Genomic DNA, 24501 nt, shown 5'->3' with positions numbered 1-24501 from the left:
GTTAATCAGATTACCAGGACAGCATTTTTTCACTTAAGGAAAATAGCAAATGTTAGATCCCTTGTAACTTTGTATGATGCTGAAAAGTTAGTTCACACTTTTGTTTTTAGTAGACTACATTACTAAAATGCACTCCTCTCAGGACTACCCAAAAAGATATCAATCGGTTGCAACGAGTGCAGAATGCAACTGCCAGAATCTTAACTAGAAAAGGAAAATCTGAGCACATCTCTCCAGTTTTGATGTCATTACATTGGTTACCCGTGCCATTCAGAATGCACTAAGATACTGCGAATGGTTTACAAAGCCTTCAATAATCTCACTCCTTTCTATATTTTGGAATGCCTGTCACCTTACTCTCCAAGTCGTAATCTTAGATCTTCGAATGAGGGTTAGTTTATAATTCCAAGAGCTAAACTTAAAAGAAGTGGTGAGGCGGCCTTCTGCCGTTATGCACCTAAAATATGGAATTGTCTACCGATAGAAATTCACCAGGTGCATTTTAAAAAAACTGCTAAAAACCGATTATTTAACATGGCTTTCTCATAGCTACATTTTAATGTACCCCTGTTAAGCTATATGTGCATTGAATTATAATTTTCACCAAGGCTTTGCAATCCATACTAATCCCGGGTTATTCTCTGCTGTTCTTATTTTATTTTTCTGTGATGGTGTTCTGCGCCGCCACCACCACCTGATCAAGGCACCATGCAATCCCTACATTGATGGACTGAAGGCCAGATGTCCACATGACCATCATCATCAAATTCTTTCACATGAAGCCTGAAAGCCATAAGGACTAATTGATAGATAGATAGAGATACTTTATTAGTATGCTGCTGCTGGAGTATGTGAATTTCCCCTTGGGATTAATAAAGACAATATTAAATTAAAGAGTGATAACAATGCAGGTATACAGACAGACAACATCTTTGTATAATGTTAACGTTTACCCCCAACCCCCCAAGTGGAATTGAAGAGTCGCATAGTGTGGGGGAGGAACGATCTCCTCAGTTTGTCAGTGGAGCAGGACGGTGACAGCAGTCTGTCACTGAAGTTGCTCCTCTGTCTGGAGAGGATTCCGTTTAGTGGATGCAGTGGATTCTCCATGATTGACAGGAGCCTGCTCAGTCGCTCTTGAGATCGAGATCATTTATGTCTGGTAGAGTGGCCAGTGGGGGCTTGGCCTTGGAACCCCTGCAGATTTTGTTTTGTTTTTTTTTTTTTTCCTTCTCCAGGCCATCTGGAGTTTTTTTGTTTGTTTCTGGTCTTCCCAGTCATCTGATCTTACTTTATTCTTTGTTACTTACTATTGCCTAATCTTATTTTTGTTTCATATAAATTTGTCTTCCTTCATCTTGTAAAGCCCTTTGAGCTACACCATTTGTATGAAAATGTGTTAAAGAAAGAAATGTTGATTTAAGACGGATTGATAGAGTGGCAAACGGACACAGAAAGCACGACTAACCTTTTGAAGATCATCAAAGAAATTATTTAACGATAATGATGGTCCTAAGCTGAAGAAGCTACTTTTGACCACAGCCTTTATCAAGTGTTAATTCTTGTTATCAAATACGGAACCGAGCGGACGAGGAGTGAGTAGATCCTACACCTACACCTACACCTCTACACACACACACACACACACACACACACACACACAGAAGCTACAAACCCAAACCCCAGCATGCAGCTGTCATGACTCGAGCCGCCGCCGCCTGCTGCTCCTCCCCTCGCCAACACAAACGCTACCAAAGCAGCTGTCGTCAAGCTGCACCACGGCACACCACCGACACCATCATTACCACTTTCACCACCCGACCCTCAGCCCCTCCTTTACCTTCAACACGCAGGTGGTGTCGGGGACGGGAATGCTGGTGCGGTGGATAATCAGATCTTGCCTGAACGAATGCACGTCGCAGACCGTCTCCATTAAGGAGATGCTGCCAGTGCAGGAGGCCGACAAGCGGTGGTCTTCAGACCAAGAGAGGGGTTCCAAGCCGCTGACGGGGCTGTGCAGTTTTACTACTGGCTCCCTCTTCACTATGTGTCCAAGTTCCGTCCAGGGGTCGGGGACAGAAGGCCGCTCCAAGTCCGAGCCCCCCTCAGCTGGACCGCGAACACAATCCGCAGTGGCCATTTTCCGAGTCTTAAAAAAAAAAAAAACACGGCGAATCCCGGAAGTGACGCAGAAGAGGGGACCGGAAAAACAATAGTGCGGCATTTCTGCTAAGGGGGCAAGCGCGCACTCGGAAGTTTGCCGAATTAAGTGATATGAAAGCAACGTGAAAACTTACAGTATGACGATAAGCATATCAGGAGTATATGCCGATACTTTATTTTATTTTAACAACGGTTCTACAGGTTGTGTCTGATCAGTCTCCTCGAATCTTGTAAAATAACATACCCGCGCATGGGCAATGGGGGGGGAGGAGGCTGTTTGTTTTTATAGTAGGTCCTCGGTCACGTGGTAAAAGTGGAAAGTTGGAGGTCGGAGGTCACGGTAGGCTGCTGGTGAGCGCACACGTGGGTGACGCGCTTCACTTTGTTTCGAGTCAGTAGAATTACACCGGTAAACCATCGACGAGACAAGGTAGAACTGACGATCGGAGCCTAAGCGACAGAAACTGGCATAGAGAAAGAGACCTTGATAGAAGATCGCGCGCAGGTATGTAGTTACACGTTTTCTATTATGATTGAGATTTCGGGGGTGCGCCGTTTACAGAGAGACAGAATAGGAACGCCGTTCGCTTAATAGAATTGTCTGCCCTGTGCTGTCTGAGATGCAAACTCTTAATGAAAAGCTGGGGGCATCACGGTTATGATGGTAGTCAGTGGATTAAAACAAAAACAAAAGTATGTTTGCATATCTGATTTGGCATGACACCTCAGTATAATACACAATAGCAACGTTCGTTTTTCATCCGTTCTTTCATTCTGTTGTCGCAAAGAGACAAACGTATAAACATCCCATACTTACTTTATGAGACCGCTGAATCCTGAGTAGGACGCAAGGCAGGAGCAACAACTTGGCATCGTCACTAAATACGACAAAGGAACCAACCCTGTCTGAGAGGCATCCTATTTTTCACACGCGTTATATCATCTTTGCCTTCTAAAGAGTCACATTTATGTCATCTGGTCACGTTTGAGGGCATCACATATTTGCTAAAATCCAAATTAGACTGGACTGCCAATACTGATGCGCTGTGCAAGAAAGCACAAAGCCGGTTATACTTCCTTAGAAGGCTGGCTTCCTTCAACATCTGCAATAAGATGCTGCAGATGTTCTATCAAACAGTTGTGGCGAGCGCCCTCTTCTACGCAGTGGTGTGCTGGGGAGGCAGCATTAAGAGGAAAGACGCCTCACGCCTGGACAAACTGGTGAGGAAGGCAGGCTCTATTGTTGGCATGGAGCTGGACAGTTTAACATCTGTGGCAGAGCGAAGGGCGCTCAGCAGGCTCCTATCAATTATGGAGAATCCACTGCATCCACTAAATAATGTCATCTCCAGACAGAAGAGCAGCTTCAGCGACAGACTGCTGTCACTGTCCTGCTCCACTGACAGACTGAGGAGATCGTTCCTCCCCCAAACTATGCGACTCTTTAATTCCACCAGGGGGGGTAAACGTTAACATTTAACATTATACAAAGTTATTGTCTGTTTTTTTTCACCTGTATTATTATCATTCTTTAATTTAATATTATTTATTGTATCAGTATGCTGCTGCTGAAGAATGTGAATTTCCCATTGGGATTAATAAAGTATCTATCTATCTATCTATCTATCTATCTATCTATCTATCTATCTATCTATCTATCTATCTATCTCTAATAAGTAGATGGTGATTTGATGTAGTGATCACCCTCGGCTCTCCCCATCAACCATTTATAAGGCGCCAATTAAAAAAAAATATTCACCCTCTTGGAAGTTTTTACACTTTATGTTTTGCGACATTGAATCCCAATGGATTTCATTTGGCTTTTTTTTTTTTAGTCAGGTCAGCAGAAAAAATACACTTTAATGACAAAACGAAAACAGGTCCATGCAACATGGTCTAATATAATTAGGCAAGCAGTGTTGTGTAGTGGTTAAGGCTTTTGACTTCAAGCTCCCAAGTTGTGGGTTCAGATCCTGCTACTGACCATGTGTGACCATGAGCAAGTCTCTTCATCTTCCAGTGCCGCCAACTGAAAAACAATAGAAATGTAACCAATTGTATTTCAAATGTTGTAAGTCGCTTTGCATGAAGACATCAGAAAAATAACAAGTAGTAATAATTACAACTCTTAACACATTAAATAATCGGTTGTATAAGTCAGCGGTTCTCAAACTTTTTCAGTCCTGGGACCCCTTTACAAGCCATACGATATTCGCGGACCCCTGATGCGGCCTGATTTGTCAACCCAAATTATAATAGCATAGCCACAGGCATAAAGTGTAAACTTCTTTTATCTGAAGTTGACTTTATAAAATAAATCATTCTTTGTAGTCATATCATAACAACACTAACTATTGACAGTCAATGATACAGTGTCATACGACAGTCACAGGACTAAAGACTGCTTAGCAAAAACAAAAAATGCAAAACAAGTACAACTACAATATTTAATGCATAATACCCATACTGCATAACTACAATACAACATTGTTCATTTAATAATAAAGAGTAAGACTATTAATTTTACGGCTACCTACCAGTGGTAAACGTTTTAATTATTTAATACATTCAAATGTATTACAAATACAATTACATTAGACTCTAATACTCATAGAAACTAAAGAGATGTGTGGGCTTGCTTTTGTCGGCAGAGAAGGTCTATCCTTGGTGAGATTTTTGATAGACACACTCGAATGTCATCTTCCACCAGGAGACACGATCTAAACTTAGATTTTATCACAGCTAATGCTGAGAACGATGCTTTGCACTGGTAGGTAGTTACAAATGGGACCAGCACAGTCAATGCTCTCCCAGCTTAAAGTGTATATTCGTTCCTAACGTTGCACCAAAACGAGGTTAATGTTTGTTCTTGAAATTTAAGTTTGAGACTTCTGTCACTAGACAATTCAGCCAGCTGTTCTTCCTTCCCGGTCAAGTCGGTCAGCTGACAACTGAATGGATTTCTGATCCGGTCATAATCTGCAGTGTTATCTGTTGGAAAGTACCTGTCAAAGTATTCTTCCATCGCCAACAAATGGTCAAAGATATCTGTTGCCAAGTTATCAATGGCCATATTGTTTTCATTCAGAAATTCAGTTAACAGTTCAAACATATCACAGCTTTTATTTTGTACTCGTGTCTTCCATATTCTCAACATTTTCTTGAAGGCAGTTATCTTGTCTGTTGTTTTCAACACGCTTGAATCTCTGCCTTGCAGTGATGTGTTAAGTGCATTAAGTTGACAAAAGATATCAGCCAGGTAAGCCAATTTTGCAAGCCATACATTATCTGAAACAAACTTCACCAGCTCTGAGTTTTTATCCATCAAAAATGATGTCAGTTCACTGCGAAGCTCGAAGACGCGTTGAAGTACCTTTCTGCGTGACAACCAGCGAACCTCTGTGTGTAGCAGCAGATGTCGATGATCTGAGCCGCTTTCTTCGCACAGTGCAGCAAACAGTCGTCCATTCAACGGTCTGCACTTTATCCAATTAACTAGTTTAATGCATGTATTTAGCACTTCACCGAAGGATTCGTTTAAATTCTTACTAGCAAGAGCTTAGCGATGAATCATGCAATGTGTGGAAGTAATATTCGGAGAAACAGTTCGTACGCGTGCAACAACCCCACTTTTATAACCTGTCATTGCTGCAGCTCCGTCCGTACAAATTCCAATACAGCTGGACCACTCAAACTTGTTAGCAATGAAGAAATCATTTAGCATTGCAAATATATCTTCACCTGTCGTTCTAAGTGGCACAGGTTTGCAGAACAAAAAGTCCTCGACCACATCATTGTCAAAGCAATATCTAACATAGACCAGTAACTGCACTTGGCCTGCAATATCGGTACTTTCGTCCAACTGTATGGCAAATGTACTGTCTTTGTAGGCGCTCAACCAATTGTAATTGGATGTCATTGGACATGTTGCAAATTCGCCTTCTGATGGTATCGTTTGATACTGGTATAGACAGTAATTTTCGGCTGCTTTCTTTTCCTAACATTATCTTGCATATTTCTAAAGCCACTGGCATCATCAAACTCTCCGCAACCGTGTGTGCTTTTTTGCTCTTAGCTATTCGCATTGCCATAATATACGAAGCCTTAAGAGCTTTTTCATTCACTGTTGTCGCAGTGCTAATAATTTTCTGCTGATTTGCATACACTTCTGCTCGACGTTTGAAGAAATCAATGGGTTTGTCTTTTAGTTCATTATGCTTTGTTACAAGATGGCGCTTCAGTTTAGCAGGTTTCAAACTTTCGTTCGAAAGCACGTTTAAACAAATGACACATTGTGGCTGATCACTGTTGTCTTTGTACGGTATAAATCCAAATTGTAAATATTCAGGATCATATTTACATAATTTTGCCTTACGTGGTGCGGACTCTCTCTTGGCATCATGTCTCAGTTCATTGCCACTATTTCCATTACCCCCGTGCTCTTCTTCAGATATCCGCTTACACTTCAAATATTTATCCATACATTAGTTGGGCGTGCGAAAAACAATTTAACAAGCAAGAATTACCACCGTATAACTTAATAATTAATCATAAACTGTGCATGATTACAGGCTGCGTCTATAATGACGTCATCATAGAATAGTTCGTAATAGACATATATATACTATATATAGAATATAGAATATAAACAGTAGTGAGGGGCGAGTTGATTATTATTCGCATTATCCGATTGGATAAAATGGCGTTTAGCGAAGAAGTTATTAATTGTAAGCAATTTACACCCTTTCTGCGGACACCCTATGGTCGTCTCGCGGACCCACAGGGGTCCGCAGACCACAGTTTGAGAACCACTGGTATAAGTGTTAAACCTGTTAGGTGAGTATTTAGTATCTGGCCATGACAGCCTTGAGTCTATGTGCACAGATATCCCCATCTCTCTGTCAGCTTTCCCATTTTTACCCCATTCTTCTTTGCAAAGCTCTCTGTCAGGTTTCATGGAGATCGTGAGTGAAAAGCCTTTGTCAAGTTCAGTCACAAATTCTCAATTGGATTGAGATCTGGACTTTGACTTGGCCACTCCAGGATATTAACATTGAAGCTATTTTGTAATTTTACACTTTGGGTTGTTTTGCTGGAAAACAAAAGTTCTCCAATGGCTCAGGTTTCTTTCACACACCATTAGGTTTTTCTCCAGGATTTGCCTGTGTTTTGCTCCATTCATTATCCCCTCACAAGCTTTCCTGGGCATGCTGCAACCAAGCATCCACCACAACCTGATGCTGCCACCACCATGCTAAGTGGTGGGAATGATGTGATTATGATAATATACAGTGTAACATGGTGTTTAGTTTGATAGCTTTAAAGCTCAATATTTGTCACATCCAACCACAAAACCTTCATCCATCTGACTTCAAAGTTTCCCATATGCCTTCTGCTGAAATGTCCTGGGCATTTTTTCTCTTTGCTGCTGTCCCATAAAACTGAGACTGGTGAAACAACCAGGCACAGCTGTTGAATGAAGAGTCTCTACAGTCTCGTCAACTGTAGTTTGTAGTTAATCCTTCAGAGTTCCCTGCGGTCTCTTGTAGGTTTCCCTCTTCCCTGACCAGTTTTTGTGGACGACAGATTTACATCTATGTTATCCTCTTTCCATTTCTTAATGAATGATTTAACAGGCTATTCAACAACGTGGAGATTTTCTTGTCCCCATCCCCTGTTTTTCAGTCACCTTTTAATGGAATTGCTTGCAGTTGTCTTGTGTCTTCATTGTTTAGATCACCATATTGACTCACTTCAAGTCTGCCCTTCCACATGCAGGTGCTTTTAGACTACAGGCCAGTGAAACCCCAGACAGGGGGCATCCATTGAATAAATTCTATAACTTCTAAAACTAATGGGGCTGAACCAGTGATGATTTAGGCGGTGAATATGTCTGAGATCCATTATTTTGTGTTTTATATTTGTAATTCATTTAGACCATTTTGTAATGATCTGTTTTTACTTTGACATTAAAGAGTCTTTTTCTGTTTTTCGGTGTCAGAAAAGCCAAATTAACTCTGATGTGATTTAATGTTGTATTACAGTAAAACGTGAAACTTTCAAGGTGGTGAATACTTTATTTATAAACATTGCAAGCTGAAGAGAGCCATCAGAGTAATAATGTTAACAAGGAGCTCAATATATGGAAACATTCCTTTTGACACTAGATAAAAAAAAGATAGTGAAGATGAATTCCAGTTAACTTATGATCTTCAGATTATCTAATTTAATTATAAGAAGTGAGGTCTGTTGTCCCTTTGTGGTCCACCAAGAGAAAGCTTACTGACACCTGATTGAATCACCTTTTGTCCCTAACAACATTTCTGGACAGTAGTGGGAGTAGTCTGGAACAACAAAAGTAGTCTCATGATAATGAAATACAAAGTTTTTTAAACAAGAAAAACAATTATGTAACTAAAACCTTAAATAACAATGAATTATTATTTTTTACTTATTTAGCTGACGTATTTATCCAAGGTGACTTAAAACATTAGAAATGCAGTTGGTAACATGCAGCCATACCACATGTTCTTCAGAATAGGTAATCCACCTGAAGCTAAGCATGTTCAGGTCCAGCCAGTTCTGAGAGACCTAAGCCTGGGTTGCTGCTGAAGGAGGTGTTGGTGAGGCCAGCAGGTTGCTCTTACCTTGTGGTCTGTATGTGGATTCCAATGCCCTAGTCCAATAACAGCGATACCCTGCTGAAAAATGGTGCCATCCTTCAAATGAGATGTAATACTGAGGTCCTGTGGTCATAAAACATCCCTAGGCATCCTTCATAAAGAGCAGGGTGTATCCTAATGTCCAGGCTAAACTGTCCACCACAACCTTGTCATTCTGGCCCCCTAATCATCCTCTGTCTCTTTTTCACCACTTCACCATCTAACAACTCGTGTGGTGAGCGTACAGACACAGAGTGACTGCTATCATATCATTCAGGTTTATGCTGCATATTGGTGATTGCTTATGTGGCCTCCCACCCACTGTAGCACTTTGAGTAGCGAGAAAAGTACTATACAAATGTAAAGAATTACTATTATTTTGTTTTTCCCCATTTGAAGCTTGGGCAGGTGAAGTGACTTGCTCGTGGTCACACAGCGGGATTTGAACCCACAACCTTGGAGTTTGAAGTCCAAAGCCTTAACCACTATACCACACTGCCTGCCTTGGAGAAGACATGCAGTTCAGTTGCTGAACATTCATCCTCAAGTCTGGCATTCTAGTTTCTGTCATTCAACTTGTTATTCCAATTCAACCACTTTTTCTTTCTACTTGTCCGTTTTTTTAAAAAAAAAACACATGTAAACAATTCTACATAGGCTTTGTACGTGTAAAGCACATTGGGTGGTCCATGCAATAAACATTTTTCAGTGTTTTGAGAAGAAGAAAAGCTATTCATTAATCTATTTTTTGAAAAGCTTTTTTTTCAGTGGTAAGGTGTTGCAAAGAGACACGGGGTTGGACTATCGTCAAATGCGCTGCTTCTCCACTGACACACTCTTATATTTCATATGAAAGCGAGTCTTAGAACTCTGGGTTTGAAGCCTACACCAACACACGGAGAACATGGAAAGTTTACACAGAAATTACTCTAGCCAGGAAATGAACTAGGGCCCAGTCAGGGCTGACTCATCTGCTAAGGCACAACCAAAGTGATAGATGATAAGTGTAATTAAACAGAGGCCAAGTAAAACTGTAAGTCTGTCTCTAATTAAGTGACACTGAACATCCATGCTAAGTATGACTGCACAGTACATCACAATGAATTGTATCTAGGCTTTTAATTTATGGTAGCATAGAACAACCATTATAATAAAAAATGTGATAGCAGTAATTATGTTGCTCCTGTCTGTAGATTAAATAATAATAATAAACCCTTTTAACTTGAAAATGTGAATCATATACAGCTCTAGTAATATCAAATAGGCCTATAATAGTACAAAAATGCTAGACATTTTTGTTTTTGCATGTTGTGATGCATTGGGTTCCGGGTGCTCCTTTTGTGCAGTTTTGATATTCTCCCCATGTCTGCGCTGGTTTTCTCCCACAGTCTTGTGGCATGCAGGTCAGGTAGACTGGCATTGTTAAAGTGGCACCTGATATATGTGGCTGTGTATCTGTTCACCCTGTGATGAACTGGCGTTCTATCCAGAGATCATTTTTTTATGCCTTGATCCCTGTGCTTACTGGGAGATTTATTTGGTAGGATGGCCAGTTATGCGAAGATTAACTACTGTTTAAGAATCAGAGCCGTTATGTGGACAGTTAAGACTCTGATTGCAGTTAATTGGAGCTGCAGAGCTTTAGAAATGGAATTACAAGCCTTACATTTACATTTCCCATTTCTTGAAGGTTTTTAGAACTTTTGACATTTGTTTTTTTTTTTTTTTTGGTAACATGATGTACTATACAAGGTATATCCTGCAGCTGTGCCACCTGTACTTCAGGACAGGTAATCCACTTGAAAGTAAACATGTTTAGGCCCAAGCAGTAGTTGGATGTGAGAACTTCTAGGAAAAACTTAGGTTGCTGCTGAAAGGGGTGTTAATGAGGACAGTTGGGGGCAATTGCACTGTGGTCTTAATGTGCAGTGACAGCTATACCATACTATACAAATTGGCACTGCGCTTCGGAGGAAACGTAAAACCAAGGTTCTGATTCTCCGTGGCCATAAAACATGCCTGGGCATCTCTGCAAAGAGTAGGGAGTACCCTGATATCCTGGCTAAATGATCCACCACAGCTTGGTCATCCTAGCCCCCTAATCATCCCCTGTCCCTTATATATATATATATATATATATTATAAAGGTAAAAATTGACCAGATTTGTATTGGTCAATACAATACAATTGGTCAGGGCAGGCCTAAATCAGCTCTGATTGGTACTGGAATTAGTCAGACAAGCTGCCCATAATTATCTCTCTAATTAGGTGGGGTTTACTCATTAACATTTTATTCTACGTCTTTAATTACCTTGTACATCAGTCTTGGGTTTTTCCTTTTTCTTGTTGTGTTCTCAATGTGTGATGACAAATCATGGAAAAATTTGACCAAATTTACAGTGACAATTGTGCAATAATTCAAAAATAGTAAAGGGGCAAACACTTTTTCATACACGTTTGTCTGTAATGTGAGTGCAGAAAGACATAGACGGCATATTAGATCACTAGAAATCAGAGTTTTTATTTTTAGGGATTGTTGGAATTACTTTTTTTTCTGTAGAATTTTAGGCATAACTGCGCTTATATCAGATGTGTTGTAAGATTACATGCCCTATTGACAAAGTGAAATTGCAATTTACTGCTGTGCATGCTGGGACATGGAAGTCCTGTCTGCTTCATGGTTTGCCTAAGCTCTGGTGTGAAAGGTTTTTTTTTTTTTTTTTTTTTTTTAGTGTATTAATTTAAGATCTTTATTTAGTACATGTATTCAGTGACAACAGTTTGCAGGAATATTTAATGCATTGTCGGAACCACATTTTAAATAATATTTTTTAATGTCAGTACTTTTTTAATTTTTACAATTGCTTCTTTTTGCATGGTCAAAATCAAAACACTTTTTATTTTTTTTCATATACGTAACTATACCTCATGTATTATGTATTCATTGCATTTTGTTAATTTTTTAACTGCATTGTCTGACTTCAAATTTTAGCACACATCTGTAGTATTTATTTTTTAATAGACTTTTAGGCATATTCTGAAAGCCATAGTGTTTAATTCAGGGATTTATTATAACCAAAGCTTTTTATAATCTGTTTTTGTTTTAATTGTACTGATACTGTACTTGAATCATTTGCAAAGTAATCTGTAATGTTTTATATATATATATTTTTTTTTAGCCCTGAAAAATCCCCATCACATAAAATGGCAGAAGATGGATTAATGTTGAATATTACTGAGAACCTCGATGTACCAGTCTTCTATAAAAATAAGAGTTTTTCCTTCAAGACTGCAGACAAATGGGTGAGTCTGTGTAACATCTGCATTAAAAACATTAGGGGGGTTTGTCTGTTTAAAAGAATACCAAAAGAGATGTGGAAAGGATTGGGTCACCACAGGATGCACTCCCGTTTAATGGCAGGTCTTTTGTCAAAAAGTTAAAACAAAATTAAATAATGAAATAGTGCCAGGGTACGATCAGGGAAGTGATGTCTTGTTCAGATGCAAGTCACCTGTGACTGCTGGTTTCTGATGAGTCGTCTGTTTAAATACTCCCTGTGGTGGAAGAGGCGGGTCTTTCAGAAAATGGGTGGGGTGCCAACAGCAGTCCTCCAGACTGCTGTTGGTGAGTCTAATAAAATGAGAGGGAGGGATGTACTTTCCCCTTTTGTATTATTAATATGTAGCCTTTGTCAGAATGCCTCAAATCTCACTGTTTATAAGGTATTATAGTATATAACTTCTCCCCACCTTTCTTTCTACATTTATAACCTCAGCCACTTAGGTGTAGTAAAAAACAAGCAGGAGTTAAGTTAAAATTTAAACAATGTATTATTGATAATATTCATAAATAATAACAATATGCAAAGTACATTTGAATATTGGCAACCATACAACCTGATAAATGGTGGTGTGTAGTTTCAGACAGCACAAGGACTTGTTAGTTTCTTAAAATGTCTCTAGTTAAGGCATCATTTGTGGTCAGCTTTCTTCAGAACAGGCCACATGCCTGTCTCAATATGGCTACCGAGCTGTGCTCTTCATTGTGTTGTCCTTTTCAGTTCATGGTGTGAGATGGTCTTTCATCAGTTTGGTAAGAGAGAAAGAGCGAGGTAAAGCAAGCAAATTTATAGGTTTTCTGTTCAACCCCTAGAGCCAAAAGGACGGCATGGTACTTAAAGGCTTCTGATACAAGACAGTTCTAAACAGCTATACTTCAGACCAATGGGGGGATAGTATACCTTCACACCTGCCCTCCAAACCATGTGTTAAGGTAAAGATTGGCAGTTTGGCAGCCTGGGTTTCCTGTGGGGGTTGACTGAGAGACTTTAGCAGGGGAATATTAGCCAAACTTGTTTGAGGCACTTTCCCTAACCCTGTCACAAAATTACAAAGAGACTCATTCCTAAAAGGGGTTGTTATTATCAATGATGTAGCACTAATATTACATTGCTTTGTCTAAGTTACAAATAAAGACATGCAAAATATTTATCAACTTGTATGCAAAATTTCACATCACAACACTAGCAGTGAGAAATTTTAGCAAAAAAACAAATATTTAACAGAAGTGTAACAGGAAACGCTGCTGGGATTCCTTCATACCTACAGCAATATGCCTTTATAATGCCTGACTGTGATTGCTTTTTTTATCTTTACCCCATTCAAAGGTTTTCCTCTCTTTTAGTATTTCTGGTGTATATTTTACAGTGCTGTTGTTGTTGTTTGTTATAATATTTCTTGAACATCTCATTTGTGTTGTTTTATTTAAAAGTTCTTTATGTTGCTGTCTTGCATAGTGGTGAAACTATTAAGATTACTTTCTTCCTTCTTCAGAAAGAGAAAAAGGCAAGAAAAAGGAAGGCCATTGGAGATGATGCCCCCCCTCCTAAACAAAAAACCCATGTTACTACCTCCCCTCAGTCTACAGTAAAGATGCCTAAGACGAAGGAAATCACAAAGCAACAAGAAGAGGAGCCTTCACCAAAAATTATGTCTGAGATTTTAACTAAACCAAAAGTGAAGGTTATTCCTGAGGTCAAGGTGGCACCGAAACAGCAAGCCTCAGCACATATGACTGGCAGAGACAAAAGAGAAGGAGAAGGTCATTGTTCAGTGAAGACTTCTTCTCTTTTTAAAAATAACCCGCTCATACCAGACATTCAAAGGTAATATTTCAAAAAACAATTTGTATGTCCATCTTTATAATTCAATGGTTGCCCAAAAAACCTTTCAGCATTGTTCTAACAATCATAGAATAACTAGATGGAGTACTAATACTAAATACTTTTACAACTTTTTAAGAGTGTTTGATTATATAGATCATAATTAGTTCTTTGAACACTTGCCATAATGGTTATCAAAAATATCCCATATTTCACAAAAAGCAGAGGTAATACCTTCCTTGCTGAAAGAATAATCTTAAACTATGTATTTAGAGATGAAATTGGATGATGCCATTTCATTGACTGTCTTTTAGTCTTCCGTTCAAAGTCATACCCAGTGATGAGCCATGACAAAACGTTTTCATCCTCCACACAGTTTTGTGATCAATGGTTAGGCTTCATGATGGAATCTAGCATGTTCTCTTTTTGAATATCCTACAGCATATGTGATGTTTCAAATTAACGTCATATTTGGTTGCATATATTTCATGTTCTTTCTGACTGAAGTATGGAAAGTGTTGTACATTGTGACACTAGAGGGCACTGTCACTCCTCAAACCCGATAGACAAACGCTTAAGACACCAGGTAAAAGCACCAAAAGTATCTTTTATTCCTTCTCTTATAATAGTGATGCCTCGAAGCACCTTCGCCACCATACAGAAACACTAATAAACACACAATAAATCTTCTCCTCTCCTCCCAGCAGCTCTGCCACATTCCCTTCCAACTCTGTCGCGCTTGCTGGGTCTCTACCAGTCCTTTATATAGTCGTTGACCCGGAAGTGCTTCTCCTCTTCTGTTCACATGACTTGTCAGCACTTCTGGTCTATATTGGAAACCGAAATCCCCTTGTCTTTTGACAGCTCCTCCTGGTGTCACCCACGGCACCCAGCAGGGCTGTGTATCCGATCTCCATGTCCCATAGTACCCTGCGGGAATCCGAGGTACCACTGCACTCCATGGAAGCTGCCATCTAGCATCTTGGGGGAAGCAGTGTTGGGAAGTTGCTGCCTTCCCCCATCCTTCTATTCCAGGGGCATCCCGGCCAGGTTGAGCTGCCGGCCGTCCATCACAGCATGTTTTTGGGGGCAACATGTATGTGTGTATATGGGTGGGTGTGTGTGTCTTGAGAAAAGGTGATTTTAGCGGGTATCTCTGTGTTTGTGTCTGTGGAAAATCTAAATTGATTTATAATTGCAAATTTTGTTGGATTATTATACATGTTTTCCATTGTGTAGAGCTCCTGGATAACATCAAATTTACAAAAAATGTAGAACGAATGCTTTCTTATCCACCCTGAACACTGAGACCTATGTACAATGATAACTCCTGAAAAAATGTACATACTGTATCTTTTTTAACAAGTTGCGTTGTGTTTGCTTTGTTACTGGCTCCATGCCTGTTGTTTCTGCTCTATTACTTATCCCCAAATCCTTAAAAAAATCAGTTTGTACAATTATAGCATCTGTAGAAATTGTTAAATTGTTTAAACCAGGTTAATTTAACTGTGTTTTTTGTTTTTGCCTTTGCTCTGTATAGTCGTGGAGCCAGGTCTATTGATTTGCAAAAGTTTTACTGAAGTACTATTTGAGTTGCATCATTTATTTAAATATACATATGTGTGTGCAGACACACACACATGCACACACACTCTCTCACAAAGAAATTCATAAGTGAACATAGCTGACGCCTTCTTTTCTCTGCCATAGCTCATGCAGGAGAAATTAAAAAGACACACAAACACACTTTAGATCTGTAAATGTCAATGTGAACTCCATACCACTCTACAGTAATCCCTCCTCCATCATGGGGGTTGCGTTCCAGAGCCACCCGCGAAATAAGAAAATCCGCGAAGTAGAAACCGTATGTTTATATGGTTATTTTTATATTGTCATGCTTGGGTCACAGATTTGCGCAGAAACATAGGAGGTTGTAGAGAGAAAGGAACGTTATTCAAACACTGCAAACAAACATTTGTCTCTTTTTCAAAAGTTTAAACTGTGCTCCATGACAAGACAGAGATGACAGTTCTGTCTCACAATTAAAAGAATGCAAACATATCTTCCTCTTCAAAGGAGTGCGCGTCAGGAGCACAGACTGTCAGAAAGAGAGAGGAAAGCAAACAAATCAATAGGGCTGTTTGGCTTTTAAGTATGTGAAGCACCGCCAGTACAAAGCTGTTGAGGGCGGCAGCTCACACCCCCTCCCCTCCGTCAGGAGCAGGGAGAGAGAGAGAGAGAGAGACAGAGAAAAACAAACAGTCAAAAATCAATACGTGCCCTTCGAGCTTTTAAGTATGCGAAGCACCGTGCAGCATGTCACTTCACGAAGCAGCTGCACAGAAGGTAGCAACGTGAAGATAATCTTTCAGCATTTTTAGACGAGCTTCCGTATCGTCTAGGTGTGCAAACAGCTCCCCTGCTCACACCCCCTAAGTCAGGATCAGAGAAAGTCAGCGCAAGAGAGAGAGAGAGAGAAAAGTAAGTTGGGTAGCTTCTCAGGCATCTGCCAATAGCGTCCCTTGTATGAAATCAACTGGGCAAACCAACTGAGGAAGCATGTACCAGAAATTAAAAGACCCATTGTCCTCAGAAATCTGCGAACCAGCAAAAAATCCGCGATATATATTTAAATATGCTTACATATAAAATCCGCGAAAGGCGAAGCGCGATATAGAGAGGGATCACTGTATACCGCTTTTTTTACTTCATTTGACCCGTGTTTCATTTCAAATGACATATTACTTAAGTTGTTCATTTCATTCAATTTCCTATTTATTTTGCTCTATATTTATTTGCATATATAAAAAACAAGTCGTCCCCCGCGGCTCCACCTGCATAGCAGTGAAACAGGAGAGCCAGGGGAGCTGTGCCCGGCTCCCTACTCCTGATGTCACCCTCCCCTCGGCCCGCAGCCTCTGTCTCAGATTAGTGCAAATATATCGCTCCTGCAAACAAACTATGATTCTTAGTGTGATGAGAGAAGTCACAAAGTTAACCGAAGAGTTCAAGCAAATTCTAGAAAAAAGCCAGATCTAAATCTGTTAAGTAGTTCTCTCATTTGGTAGCTAAGCAGATATAAGATATGCCCCGAGGCTGGCGCATGAGTGAGGAAGGACCCACCCCCCCTCCCCTTGGCCCGCTGCGTCTCGCTTGGATTCGTGCAAATAAATCGCTACCACAAGTGAACTATTATACTTAGCACGATGAGAGAGGTCGCAAAATCAACCGGAATGTTCAAGCAAATTACAGAAAAAAATCTGATCGAAATCCGTTAAGTAGTTGTGTCATGAAAAGCGGACAGACATACAGACAGAGAGGCAGACGATGGATTTTATATATATATATATATATATATATAGAGAGAGAGAGAGAGAGATATATATATATATATATATATAGAGAGAGAGAGAGATATATATATATAATACAGTGGTGTGAAAAACTATTTGCCCCCTTCCTGATTTCTTATTCTTTTGCATGTTTGTCACACAAAATGTTTCTGATCATCAAACACATTTAACCATTAGTCAAATATAACACAAGTAAACACAAAATGCAGTTTTTAAATGATGGTTTTTATTATTTAGGGAGAAAAAAAATCCAAACCTACATGGCCCTGTGTGAAAAAGTAATTGCCCCCTTGTTAAAAAATAACTTAACTGTAGTGTATCACACCTGAGTTCAATTTCCGTAGCCACCCTCAGGCCTGATTACTGCCACACCTGTTTCAATCAAGAAATCACTTAAATAGGAGCTGCCTGACACAGAGAAGTAGACCAAAAGCACCTCAAAAGCTAGACATCATGCCAAGATCCAAAGAAATTCAGGAACAAATGAGAACAGAAGTAATTGAGATCTATCAGTCTGGTAAAGGTTATAAAGCCATTTCTAAAGCTTTGGGACTCCAGCGAACCACAGTGAGAGCCATTATCCACAAATGGCAAAAACATGGAACAGTGGTGAACCTTCCCAGGAGTGGCCGGCCGACCAAAATTACCCCAAGAGCGCAGAGACGACTCATCCGAGAGGTCACAAAAGACCCCAGGACAACGTCTAAAGAACTGCAGGCCTCACTTGCCTCAATTAAGGTCAGTGTTCATGACTCCACCATAAGAAAGAGACTGGGCAAAAACGGCCTGCATGGCAGATTTCCAAGACGCAAACCACTGTTAAGCAAAAAGAACATTAGGGCTCGTCTCAATTTTGCTAAGAAACATCTCAATGATTGCCAAGACTTTTGGGAAAATACCTTGTGGACTGATGAGACAAAAGTTGAACTTTTTGGAAGGCAAATGTCCCGTTACATCTGGCGTAAAAGGAACACAGCATTTCAGAAAAAGAACATCATACCAACAGTAAAATATGGTGGTGGTAGTGTGATGGTCTGGGGTTGTTTTGCTGCTTCAGGACCTGGAAGGCTTGCTGTGATAGATGGAACCATGAATTCTACTGTCTACCAAAAAATCCTGAAGGAGAATGTCCGGCCATCTGTTCGTCAACTCAAGCTGAAGCGATCTTGGGTGCTGCAACAGGACAATGACCCAAAACACACCAGCAAATCCACCTCTGAATGGCTGAAGAAACACAAAATGAAGACTTTGGAGTGGCCTAGTCAAAGTCCTGACCTGAATCCAATTGAGATGCTATGGCATGACCTTAAAAAGGCGGTTAATGCTAGAAAGCCCTCAAATAAAGCTGAATTACAACAATTTTGCAAAGATGAGTGGGCCAAAATTCCTCCAGAGCGCTGTAATAGACTCATTGCAAGTTATCGCAAACCCTTGATTGCAGTTATTGCTGCTAAGGGTGGCCCAACCAGTTATTAGGTTCAGGGGGCAATTACTTTTTCACACAGGGCCATGTAGGTTTGGATTTTTTTTTCTCCCTAAATAATAAAAACCACCATTTACAAACTGCATTTTGTGTTTACTTGTGTTATATTTGACTAATGGTTAAATGTGTTTGATGATCAGAAACATTTTGTGTGACAAACATGCAAAAGAATAAGAAATCAGGAAGGGGGCAAATAGTTTTTCACACCACTGTATATATAATAGAGAGAGAGATTATGTACTGTATTTTAATGTACTTGTTTGTATATTATTATACAGTACAATCCCTTATATTTGTAAAATCTTCCATTCAGTGATTTCCAGCGGTTTCACTAAAGTGTAATTTACATGGAAATACTGTATGGATAAACTAGCTGAAATACTCAGCGTTGCCCGGGAGGAAAATAGAGTTGTTTTTTTTTTAATTGTTTGAGAAAAATAAAATAAAAAAAACACAACTTTAAAAATAAACAAATTAACAAACAATGAAGACTCACTTATGTGCTTGTCTTGAGGTTTTGTATGTATGTTATCATCCAGTTGATGCTTGGAGCCGGCCAACTCTATTTAATTTCAAAAGCAGCAGAGCCGTGGTGGTGCTCAAACATAAAGAATGCTGGCAGACACCTCCAGTTCGCCCTCTGGTGGTCGTTCCGAGTGTCAATTGGATGATAACATGTATACAAGACTGCAAGATCACCCTCCACCCTACCCAGAAGGGGGTGGGTTAAGGCTGATTTCACCCTACAGTATTTTTAGTCATCCAATGAGAAATGTGTATCAAGTTCCATGAAAATCGCTCCAGCCGTTCGGAAGTGATGCTGGAACATACATATATACACACATACATTGACTTTTATATATTGTGGCAGACAGCTGGGGACTCTACACCGCCAGGACGCCTGGAAGGTCCACAGGAGGGACAGTGTCTCTCCTGGGCCACGAGAGGGCAGCCGTCCTGGTCTGCATGGGGGCCACGGGAATGGAGCTGGGAAGCTCATCCCTGTTGGGGAATGTGGCTACCACCAGGGGGCGCCCGGACAATTATGGAACCCTGGATGGCAGCACTTCCGCCACACTTGGAGGTGCTTGCGGGTGCTCATGCGGCACTTCCGCCACACCAGGAAGTGCCGCTGGAAGATAATCACAGAGCACCTGGAGCACATCCGGGTACTGCATAAAAGGGGCCGCCTCATTCCAGTTGACGAGCCGGAGTCGGGAGGAGGAAGACGGAGCTTGTGAGGAGAGAAGTAGAGGCGGCAGAAGGATAGAGAAAGAAAGAAGGGACTGAGTTGGCTGATTAAGACATTGTGGTGTTGTTGTTTATAATAAACGTGTGTGTTTTGGACATTTGGTGTCTGTCTGTGTCTGGGGGCTGTGTCCTCCTTTTTTGTTTTTTTTTTTTTTGTAGTGTCTTTGTCAAATCTGTTTTTGACAGAGAAATCTATTGATTTAGTCAGAAAATTCCCATGAAATCAACTTTTTTTTTCTTTGTTAACCTTTGAATAAACCTCACCCTCCTTCACTAGCATTGAAATGTAGAATTAACCTGTAGCCACTGAAGCCATTTAAATATCGGTGATAGGCAAGGAGTCTGTTTTGATATGAACATCAGCACTTGGAAGCTCCAAACAAAAAAGGTACAGAAACCCCACATTCACGTTAGAAGTAAACTCTATGTTCCAACAAATTTGTAAGAAATCAGTAAAACCCAGATATTGCTCATGTTTTTCCTGCATTGATTTATCAGCTGGGTTTCGCAAGGCTTTGTAAGCTACTTCCTTCTGTTCTTCGAAGGCACTATCTTAAAACATCAGCAATTCAGCGTATATCTGAACACTTTTTTTTTGTTGAAGTCTAAAATAGCAGTCAGAAGCATAGAGCTGTGCTTTGAAGATAATGAGTTATAGTTGTGTTAGACAACCCTGACAGAACGGTGTGAAAAGTGGCGGTTTTGTAGAGAACGCAGGCGGCATGTTCTTAATAACAGAATAGATTGAGCAGTTAGTGTCATGAGCGCTGTTCCAGATTATGAGAATGCAAACAAATTAGGCTTCTTCAGAGACTGTCGGAAGCTTTGCTGGGGTTGAGCGAGGTATCGGGAGTGGGTGAGCCGTAGTGGTCAGAGAACATCTGTTATGTGCTAATGTTTAGGTGGGTAGGAGGGTGGGTGCTTTTATGGTCCTAAATTGGATTACTGTCTGAATAACCCCTTACCTTATATCATCAGAAATAGATGATAAAAGCCAGTGTAAACATAAAAACTGAATAATATTTTTTTTGTTAATTAGTTCCACCATTTGAAAGTGTTCTGACATAAAATCTAGTACTGTAATATTAATGAATATGTTAAAAGCATTACCATTCTTTGTGCTGCATACTAAAAACACTGAAGGCAATCATTACTTTTTCAATAATATCAGAAAGCAGATATCCTAAAATCTGCTAAAGGTCAGTTTTACACAACAATAAATAATGGTTTGAGATCAGATTCCAAATGTATATTTGCTGATTTCGATTTTCCACCAGAAAAACAGCATTTAAGGAGAAGAGCACAGCACTTTATCAGTATTTAATAATACAGACAGATACAGCATCCATAAGTTGGAGTTTGCGGCACTTTTTGGATCTGTGTATTCATCTTATATTGTTTTGTTTAGAAGAAATTTAAACTCAAATTTTGCCTTGTTTAAAACTAAATCCAGTTTTATTACAGGCTAGCTGATTACCCAGTGGCTTCACTCACTGAGTGCAAGGGAAAAAAATAAAATGTAGTCTGTAAGTTATTAAACATTGACCACTACTGGAGTGGTTTCGGGTAAACTACATTTTAAAGGCGCTATAACACAACAGGTAATTAGTACTAACAGCTTTTGTTCTCACGACCACTGGCCGCTGAAGGTGGTCTCGTCTTCACATTGTTTACAGCTCGGCACAGTTAAAAAGTAGAAAGACGCAAAGCTGTTTTCCTCATCTCTTCTACTATCAAGTACTGCTAACTAAAAAAAAGTTACAATGTGGCAGTTTCCGTGACAGCCACGTGGACGAATAAATAAAACTTCTCTGTCAGAACGCACCTGGCGGCGGACGGCTCAGCACTGTAGCAGAGAGGAGGGCTGGGAGAGGGCGATGCGGGGTGCACTTCTATGGGATTGATTGGCGTGTTTGTGTTTACTTCTTTTCAATATCAGTAAAATAACTCTCACACAAATAATAATTCGTAAAGATGATATAAAAATGGCGTCCACAAACGAAGTGATTAGTTCCTGTATTATAATATGTTCTGTGGTCATACGTAATTTCCATTTCAGACATGAAAATAATTTTATATATATAGATAAGTCATTTGCTTCTACTTGTAGTATTTATAGGGAGTTAGCAGACATGTTACTAAGGCTACCATAATTCATCTGTCCATCCATCTTCTTACCTGCCTTTCCAGCTAATTTGGCACCTATTCTAGGAGAATTAAGCACAAATCAGGCTGAATCCACATATTCTATGTAGGCAGATAGGGAGCAGAAGCCGATCCCAGCAGCACATGATGCAAGTAATCAACCCTGTATGGTTCAAATCCAATTATAGGGCACCGTTCTGCACATACACCAACGCCCAACCTGTCATACAAGGTCAAGTACCAGCTGCCAGTCAATCAGTCTTACATGTTGTTAGGATATAACCATACCTGGAGAAAACAAACTTGAGTAATACGTATGCAAGTTAATACAGTAATAGAAAATTACATGATTGTTGACAACCCTGCATAGTTTTTGTGTGCCTTTGATTTTTTTATCTGTCTCTCTGTGCACACTTTCTCAATATCCTGCCATCTTTACTTATCAAAAGAAACAATTAAGATTCTTTGTATTGCATTATATGAGTGTAGGCCACAAGTAGTAAGACCAGAAGAAATTTGACAAACAAGACAAGACCATTCAGTTCATCATGCTTGCATGTATAGCTATGCTATCTCAATAAGTCATCCAGGTACTTTTTAAATTTGTTAAGGTTTCAGCTTCAACTACATGTCTTGGTAGTTTGTTCCAGATTCCTATAACTCCTTGCTTTCCACTTTTCGCATACATGATTCACTATTTACCGCTCGCTTATAAGTCTGGTCTTGAAACCCAAAAAATCGATCATAAAATCAGACCCCGACTTATACAACCGTTCAAAAATATGACACTTAAATTTTTTTTTTAACATCTTGCTTCCTCCAATCTCGCATCAGTTTCTCAGACACATTGAATTTTGTTGCAGCAGCGCAGTTACCAATTTCTTTCGCCACTTCAACGACTTTTAATTTAAAACCAGCTTCATATTTTCTTCTGATTGAACGCTCCATCGTAGATAAGGGATGCTCTTACGATAAAGGTGTACGACAAAAAACATAAAACAGTGCAGACGTCGCTTCGGAATAGTTTGGGTATTACCGTGTGGGCACATAGGCACAATGCATAGAAAAAAAGGCAGTGTGCTCCATGGTTACCCTCTCAGGTGGGCATTATCATATCATAATCTCTTGGACTAATAGCTTGAGTTTTCTGCATTCGACTTATACGACCGACATTATAAAATACCGGAAATTACTGTATACGGTAAAATCAAGCCCTGACTTATGTGCGGGAGAATTTAAACGAGAGTATATATATATGGTAGTTCAAAGGATTCCGCTCAATCTACTTTATCAATACCTTAGAAGATTTTGAAGATCTGGATTAGGTCCCTACACCGTCTCCTCTGGTTGAGACTAAACAGGTTTAATTCTCTGAGTCTGTCATAGTCAGACATGTCCTTAAATCCTGAAATGCACCTGGACGCTTTCCTCTCCACTGCTTCAACTGCAGCAATGGTGTTTTTTGTAGTATGGTGACCAGAGCTACACACAGTGAGATGTGGTCTCAGAAATGCATTATTTTGTCTGAGCATATATTCAGCAGTTTTTATGATGTAACCTAACATTTATTTGCCATTTTTAATGGCTTCTGCACATTCCTTTAGATGATAATAATGTGTCAATATAAACCCCTGATAGCTGTAGGGTTGTACTGAATTTTGCCATTTAACCTGTCAGGAGGACACATGATTTAAATATATAAATACATAAATGTACACAGAATCAAACAGTCAGTTGGACGTGATGAGCATTTAAATTGTCTTGTAATGGTAATTGCTATAGAAAGGCACTGCATAGAACACTTTATTATTATTATTATTATTCAGAGAACAGACAAAATCCACCTTAATTAAAGAAGTGTCTGTGTATCTGTTTGTCCATCCAGTTACAATGTCTCTGCCATTTGCTATGGGATTCATAAAAGCAGTGCTAATGTTTGTGATACACCATCTGTTGGAATGAAAATGCAGTGAATTCAAAATACTGTACATTCCAAGAGACGGTGGACTGCAAACGTTAACTCTGAATATGCTGAGGTCTATGTTGATTACTTAGATTGCAACGCTTCTTAGACAATAGCACAGAGAGTACAAAATACCGTACTGTATATAAAATGGACAGTTACAGCAATAACATACATTTAAGTCAAGAAGGGTGTTTTTTTTAACTGATTAGTTGCCATATATTTTGGTAGTTAACTATGTTTTCAACTGTTTTTGTAGTATGTATTATGTTGTTATATGTTTGACCATTGTATAGAGAAAGAGAAGGTATAATTGTAA

General features: G+C 39.7%; 2 protein-coding genes across 3 annotated transcripts in view; one reads left to right on the top strand and one right to left on the bottom strand.

Moving 5' to 3' along the window:
• The window catches only part of gtf3c4 (general transcription factor IIIC, polypeptide 4), a 28788-nt gene extending 26549 nt beyond the window's left edge, over nucleotides 1-2239 (bottom strand). The window contains exon 1 of the mRNA XM_028808569.2: nucleotides 1841-2239. Coding sequence (XP_028664402.2) covers nucleotides 1841-2224 — 384 coding nt within the window. The 5' untranslated portion in view covers nucleotides 2225-2239. The remainder of the gene's footprint in view (nucleotides 1-1840) is intronic.
• A 243-nt stretch (nucleotides 2240-2482) lies between these two features.
• ddx31 (DEAD (Asp-Glu-Ala-Asp) box polypeptide 31) overlaps nucleotides 2483-24501 on the top strand; it is a 136550-nt gene continuing 114531 nt past the window's right edge. The window contains exons 1-3 of one of the 2 annotated variants that reach the window (XM_028808571.2): nucleotides 2483-2668; nucleotides 12005-12128; nucleotides 13659-13990. In XM_028808571.2, the coding sequence (XP_028664404.2) occupies nucleotides 12030-12128; nucleotides 13659-13990 (431 nt within the window). In that variant the 5' untranslated portion in view covers nucleotides 2483-2668; nucleotides 12005-12029. The remainder of the gene's footprint in view (nucleotides 2669-12004; nucleotides 12129-13658; nucleotides 13991-24501) is intronic. The other variant, XM_028808572.2, reaches the window with a different exon arrangement.

The sequence above is a fragment of the Erpetoichthys calabaricus genome, chromosome 9 (assembly GCF_900747795.2).
Source record: "Erpetoichthys calabaricus chromosome 9, fErpCal1.3, whole genome shotgun sequence".
NCBI classification, from domain to species: Eukaryota; Metazoa; Chordata; class Cladistia; order Polypteriformes; family Polypteridae; genus Erpetoichthys; species Erpetoichthys calabaricus.
This window is presented reverse-complemented; position numbering and strand designations above follow the sequence as displayed.